Source organism: Aristolochia californica, unplaced genomic scaffold (genome assembly GCF_029961685.1).
Source record: "Aristolochia californica isolate CCGP_79_NKW_82.1479 unplaced genomic scaffold, dmAriCali1.0.hap1 SCAF_14, whole genome shotgun sequence".
In the NCBI taxonomy this organism is placed as follows: Eukaryota; Viridiplantae; Streptophyta; class Magnoliopsida; order Piperales; family Aristolochiaceae; genus Aristolochia; species Aristolochia californica.
Window position 1 is genome coordinate 27,096,208 of NW_027181815.1, and position 6,962 is coordinate 27,103,169.

Here is a 6,962-nt window from a genome sequence, read left to right on the forward strand (position 1 = left end):
TTTTGGAGAGCTATCCTGGCTAAATCAAAGACTTGAATTTCCTTTTGCAACTCTTTTGGATTACATACATCAAGAGCACGGGGGGTGGTTCAAACAGTCTTTTATAATCATTTTTTCCTCTTTTTTTCGGTCGTTATGCCATTTGAATCTGTCATTTGAGTGCTTGGTTGAAACGGATCTTTAGAATAACTTTTATTTCTCATGATTGTTTAAAGGAATTCTTGCGAGTCGTCTCCTCGATTTTTAGGCGTACAAAAAGCCCTAGAAATTAAAATTATCTTTTAACCTTTATTTAAAACAAAAATAAATTATGGCCAATACCAACAAAATTAAAAGCCTTCACATTATTTAAAGAAATTACCTTGTGACTGATTTTTTATAGGGATAAAAAAAAAAAATTACTTAAAATATAAATAATTAAATTAATTTTAATAGTAAAAAAATAATAATTTTTCAATATTAAACTTTCAAATTATTTTAAAAATATAAATTATCCTTAAACCCGACCACCGGGTCAGATCGGTTCCTACGCTCCACTCGTCGGATGAAGTCTTTCTGTCTTTTCATAGGGGTATTTTCGTCATATGATCTAATCTCGTTGCTTTTATTTCCGAGATCTGCGCTATAAAGGCGTTGGCCGACAACTGAAAGCGAGTTTAGTTAGATCTCTAATCAAAGTAAAAGCGCAATAAATGCACGCCATTGTTTTCATCGAGGGTTAACTGTGGCGGCGTCTGAAGGCTCCTCCTTCGTTTCCGGGATTTTCAATGACGGAAGCCCCTCCTTCTCTAGGAGAGCCCATCCTGGGAAGACCCTTTAATGGCGGAGCCCTCATCCCCTCTAGTTCTATAGGTTTTGTGCGCGGTTGTTGCGATTAGATTGCTCGACAAGCTGATTTCTTACAGAAACTTTGAATTTTTTCAACTGGTTTGAGGTTTCGTGGGGAATTAAGTGTTTTTGTCTTGGAGTGCTGAGGATGGTCGTTGATTCTCTTTTTGGTAGGCCGTGTTGCTTGAATTTTTGGATTTGAATCGGGTGACTGGAAATTGCTAGCTCAGCGGGTTCTGTTTACTTCAAAGGTTCGGATGCACGAGAGGGTTGAGGCGAGGGAATTGGTTTTGGGCATGGTTGAGTATTAGTTGGGAAGTTTTGCAGGTCCCTGTGATGCTGCTGCGGAAATTTTTTACCGGCATCCTGAAACTGCCGATTTCTGCAGGCTTTTGGTGAACTTTTTTGTTGCGTATCGAAATGCGAACAGGGTTAGGATTTCTGGAAGTAATCCTTTTCTCGTGTCGTCCATTTTTCTGCTGGATTTTACCCGTTTGAAAGCAAATTGTTGCGACATCTTTGTTTATTTTATGTATTTATTCTTCTCTTTTCCTTGCTCTGAAGAGATCTGTAGGCTTCGACAACTAAAGTTTCTTGGGGATTTTAAACTACTGTTTGTATGGAGAGTTTAATAGATCCGACGACTTCCAGATATATCGTTTTTGAGTCTCTGCCGGTAGTTCTTACGCTGTGAGATGTACCATTTCCTGTGACTGAGTTACACTATTTTGCTCTTTTGTTGTATTTGTTCTTGCACACGCATCTGAACATTTCTCGAGATTTTTTTTGTTTTTGTTAGCTCCAGAGTCTCTATTCTCGATTGGAGGCTTATCTCAATAAAACTACTTTTGTATTACTATGTAGCATAAAAGAGTCCTGTTATCTGCAAATTCTTTTTTTTTTTTTTATGCTGTAAATTTACTGGAGCCCAACCCCAAGCCATGACTTTGGGTTCCCCTAAATCGTTATCCGTCATCTTTCCCATGTCGAGGTCTATTTCTTCTATTGTAGTCACAGTAGGGGTACTCGCTTTGTTCCTTGTTCTGGCTTCCTGGGTTTTGATTTCTAATCCCAATGAGCACTCAAGTAAATTGGAAGTGATTTTCCTTGATGGCAACCAGAGCAGGAATGTGTTTCACAGTGACAAATCTCTAGGAAACGAAGAACACGATGCGATCATTGAGAAAAGGTCTGGTAGAACAGGTGGTTTGGAACGGGTACCTTCTCCATCATCTGTTGAGCTAAAAGCGGAGCGGCCTCCTGGTCTGTCCGATTCCCCGAATAGTTCCGAGGCCTGGGAGATTGATTCAGGCCCGCAAGTGAATCCTGGTAATCAGCATAATCTTATGAAGAATTCACCTCTGAAGCCAGAGGCCAGTGATCGGTCTGATTCGACTGATGGTATCGGGACAGTGGAGGATGATAAGGTTTCCTTAAATAATTCCACTACAGTTCCGTCGAATAGTTTTCTCAAGTCTTCTCTGGGTTCCGTCGTGAACGCAACTGCTCCTGCTTCAACTCCACAAAATCAAACTAAAAAAACTATTGTTGATTCAGGTATTCTTCTCTTTCCATTCTAATTATTTGTCCCTCCCTCCAAACCTAAACTTAAATAAAACGGTTGATGCATAAGATTGTATGCGGTTTTATTTGATGAGTATCTTTAATCTCTTATGAATCAAGCGAACCCTTTCTGATATGGTAGCCTTCTTGGTGAAGTCGTTGCAAAGATGCCGTTTTCTTTTGGAATTAATGTTCGAACCACTTTATCTGGTGCTATTTGGGATTTTGTTTTGATGAGACCAAAAAGTAAGGTGATTGGTCTCTGGGCCATCTATACATTCCATATATTACTGATGTATGATCAACTTCCAATTTTGGAATTAGAGGATTCATTTTGTCTTTTTAATTATTTGGTTCGTGTTAGCATTAATTCTACTTTTTATCTGTTGGTAGTTTTTGTTGTTTCCTCCATTTATTGCTGAAAATAAATCTCTAACTTGAGCTTGAGAAGAATCATTTACTATGTCCATTTGGAAATCTCTGTGCATACTGCAATGCTATATTTTAGGGAGGACCATTTATTGCTGAAAATAAATCTCTCACTTGAGCCCGAGAAGAATCATTTACTATGTCCATTTGGAAATCTCTGTCCATACTGCAATGCTTTATTTTAGGGAGGATAATCTTCCAGATTTCAGGCAAGATAGTGAATATTCAGCCCAAAACTCTAAACCTGATTAACGTTAAAAAAAAGGCAGCTTAACAACCTGATTGCTCCTGTATGACTGTAGTCCCTCTATTCACAACAAGCAAATGGTGCCTCATGCAAATAAGCAGTTGATCTACGAAAACTGGGGTTGAGGAATAAATAGCACCAGTAATTAGCTAATATTCATTTACACTGTCCTGACTCCTGATTACTTTGACTTTAGACCCAAGTGTTGGATAAGTGTGACATTATCATGTCCTCCTAAACAAATGCAGGAAAAAGTTACACAACATTTACCCTGTTAACTTCAGCTAGATACGTTTATTGATGTCTCTTTGGAGACATCCGATAAAATTGGAACGATATAGAGAAGATTAGCATGGCCCCTGCAAAAGGATGACAAAAAAAAAATCTTTATAAAGAAAAAGATGGATCACCATTTTATGTGTAGATGCCACATCATGACAATGTTTCATATGGTATGTGAAGGACATTTTCTTTGCTGATTCTTAGTATCCTGAACCTTATGTATCCACTTCTTGTGGAGTTATGAAGTTAATTATTGTGAAGTTGGGTCAAAACCTATCCCAAAATGATTAGTTATAAAACTTTTTTCCCAACTAATAAACTTAACATGTTTTTTCTCACTAATCCATGTGGGACTATTCTTTAACACTCTTCCTCAAGTGTAGGCCCTTTAGGCTCTTACATGTGGATAATTTGGGTGGAGGCTCACATATGAGTACTTGCTCTAATATCGTGTTGATTTTCAGGACTCCATGGCTTTAGCTCATGGAGAAAAAGAGAGAGACACCAATTGGAAGAAAACAGGAGGACGAAGAGGTTATGGACTATATCCTAAATCTTCTCCTAAAGCTCAATTTATAAATTGATAAAATTACAATATTACAATAATACCCTTGGAACTTAAACTAAATATATTAACGCCATCTCTAAGAGATGACTCTTTATTTACCATCCTATCATCACTGTGTAGACCTATGGGCCTTGAGTCCATCTTCCACACTTCTTGGATGTGTGGGCCTTCCTTGGTTGTGTGGGATTGGGCCCACTTCCAACACTCCCCCTCAATCTGGGGGTGAAACAACATAATGAATGCCTAGCTTGCTGCAAATGGTGTATATGATCTTCTCATATAAAATTGCAGTCCACCATATCTTCCAACAATTATGATTCTCGAGAGATGATTTTGCTCTCTTACTTGTCCAACATTAGGCTTTACTTTTTTATCTGAATTAGTTAAATATTTTTCCTAGATATCTGATGTTACTCCATATCTTCTCTTGTCAGTGGAGAGCTGTGATCTTTTTCATGGAAAATGGTTCTATGATCAAGTTGGGCCCCTGTACACAAACAACTCCTGTCCAGTTCTAACACAAATGCAGAATTGCCAAGGCAATGGGAGACCGGATAAAGACTATGAGAACTGGAGATGGAGACCTGCTCAGTGTGATCTTCCACGATTTGATGCAAGGAAGTTCTTGGAACTGATGAGAGGAAAAACTCTTGCATTTATTGGTGATTCTGTTGCACGCAATCAGATGGAATCCTTGATCTGTATTTTATGGCAGGCAAGTTTCCTCAATTCTTCATTTTTCATGTTGTCTGCTTGTTTTTATTTTTTATTTTTTTTATTTTTTATTGGTGGTTCTTCAGTAGTGTGAATGGTGTTAATAAGGACTCGACTTTTTCAGTTTGAAAGCTGATGTAATCATGTACTCGATCTTTTAGGTGGAAGCACCAAAAAACCGGGGCAACCGCAGAATGCAGCGCTGGTACTTCAAATCAACTTCTGTGAGCATTGTTCGAATATGGTCGTCATGGCTAGTTCACCAAACGGATGAAGCATTTCAGTGGGCTCCCCAAGGAGTTACCAAGCTCCACCTTGATGCTCCAGATGAAGGCTTCATGGAGTTCATTCCAAGATTCGATGTGGTGGTTCTCTCTTCTGGCCATTGGTTTGCCAAACAATCAGTCTATATTCTGGAGAACGAGATTGTAGGTGGGCAGCTGTGGTGGCCTGATAAAACCCGCCAAAAGAAAGTTAATAATATTGAAGCCTTTGGTATATCAGTGGAAACCATTCTCACAGCCATGGCTACTCACCCAAATTATACAGGTCTCACCATTGTCCGTTCCTTCTCCCCTGACCATTACGAGGGTGGTGCCTGGAACACAGGTGGGTCCTGCACGGGGAAGGTTCAACCAGCAGGTGAAGGAGAACTGGTCAAGAATGAGTTCACTGACATAATGCATGCAAAACAGGTTATGGGTTTTGAGAATGCAGTTGGAAAAGCCACCAATAAGTCGAAGTTGAGGCTAATGGACATTACAGAAGCCTTTGGCTTCCGTCATGATGGCCATCCCGGACCCTATCGGAACCCCGATCCAAACAAGAAGACACAGAGGGGCCCAAATGGTGAGCCTCCGCCACAGGATTGCTTACATTGGTGCATGCCTGGTCCTGTTGATACATGGAACGAGCTTGTACTTGAGATCATACGGAGAGAATTCGAGGGAGCACAATAGCTCATCTGCGATTTTACCTAGTTTTGAAGTCCAACTCCACGACCAGTAGGCAGGACTGTTGGTGTTATATACTGGGTTTCTAATGAGGAGCCATCTAGAAACCAAGCGGAGATCCAGATTTGAATGGAATGGAAATGCCTCCCCAGGCTGTGGGATAGCAGAGTTAGTTTCGGTTCTTACTGAGATGGCAGATAGAGATTATTAGCTGGAAAATGTAAACTATACTTGACAAGATCTAATTTATTGAAAGAGGAAAAGATACGAAAACCGACCACTCATTTTATTTAATCAAATTTGGTAGAATGTGTATGATTTTCGTATTTAACTTGGGGAAATCAATGAAGAATGGAATCAGACTGCCTTAAGCGGTGTGATCTTTTCTATGATTTAATTTTTAAGTGTTCCTGAGCAAATGTTCTAGATAATGGCTTGAGTTTGTAAGACACCAATATCAACTTTCTCTATGAAGAAAGAATAATCAATATGAATTTTGTTAGAGTCTAGGCACTGAGATTATCACAAACAACCAGAGCAACCAAGTATAAAACAAACTAACAGATGAATCCAAACCAACTTTGTAGTTGTCACGACCTAAATTTGATGTTTTTGATGAAGTACTAACAGGGAAAAATGAGATTTACTAAGACATTATTGTATCTGTATTAACCCAGTTTTTTTTTTTTTTTCTGCCACTGAGAGTAGCACTAACAGGGGAAAATGAAATTTACTAAGACATCATTTTGTCTGCATTAACCCCTGGAACAAAATTCATGGACTTCAGATATGATTTGTTAAGGAAAGTTTGCTATTTACAGCATCAATGACATCAAGAAAGTCTTTAGCCTGAACCAAGGTCATGAAGGAACTAATATTTGATAGCATAGTAGTCAATTATTTCAATTTTCAACTTTTCTCTTCCATGAAAGAGAGAAGTTGATAACTAACCTTTCCATGTCAAAGTGCCAAATTGCAATCAACTACAAGTATAACCCGTAAAATTTGTTATTTCCATGGTGGATGCTTCGATTATGAAAGGTGAAAATAATTTAATTTTTTATACAAATTAATTTATCTAATATGATGCAAAGAAATACAGATATAAAGCAAGACTAGTAGCAAAAGAGAATGCCTAGCCTTATCATATAGTTGTGCTTGAAATTTCCGTGCGGATCCTTGTATTAGTGGCTGTTACTAAAAGATGGTCGTTTAAGCTAGATATTAAAAATTCTTCCTGTATGGTCATCTAAAAGAGGAAGTATATATGGAGGAATCTCTTGGGTATGTTGCTCAAAGGAAGACTGGGAAAGTATGCAGGTTGAAGAAGGCACTCTAAGGATTCAACAAAGGCCTCGAGTGTGGTTTGATAAATTTA

General features: G+C 38.6%; 1 protein-coding gene and 1 pseudogene across 1 annotated transcript; both read left to right on the top strand.

Moving 5' to 3' along the window:
* The first annotated feature begins 672 nt into the window (after positions 1-672).
* On the top strand, positions 673-5,945 carry LOC137950674 (protein YLS7-like). The gene is made up of 3 exons (XM_068797262.1): positions 673-2,385; positions 4,352-4,632; positions 4,793-5,945. The coding sequence occupies exons 1-3, from the start codon at positions 1,770-1,772 to the stop codon at positions 5,588-5,590; spliced, it is 1,695 nt and encodes a 564-aa protein (XP_068653363.1). The 5' UTR covers positions 673-1,769; the 3' UTR covers positions 5,591-5,945.
* On the top strand, positions 3,370-3,458 carry LOC137950958 (U6 spliceosomal RNA; annotated as a pseudogene).
* Positions 5,946-6,962: the final 1,017 nt, after the last annotated feature.

Bases quoted from the DNA above. Each gene is read 5' to 3' on its own strand.
- LOC137950674 (XM_068797262.1), top strand. From the start codon at position 1,770: ATGACTTTGGGTTCCCCTAAATCGTTATCCGTCATCTTTCCCATGTCG. The intron at 2,386-4,351 runs GTATTCTTCTCT...TTCTCTTGTCAG, and splicing joins AAAAACTATTGTTGATTCAG to TGGAGAGCTGTGATCTTTTT. The intron at 4,633-4,792 runs GCAAGTTTCCTC...TCGATCTTTTAG, and splicing joins TGATCTGTATTTTATGGCAG to GTGGAAGCACCAAAAAACCG.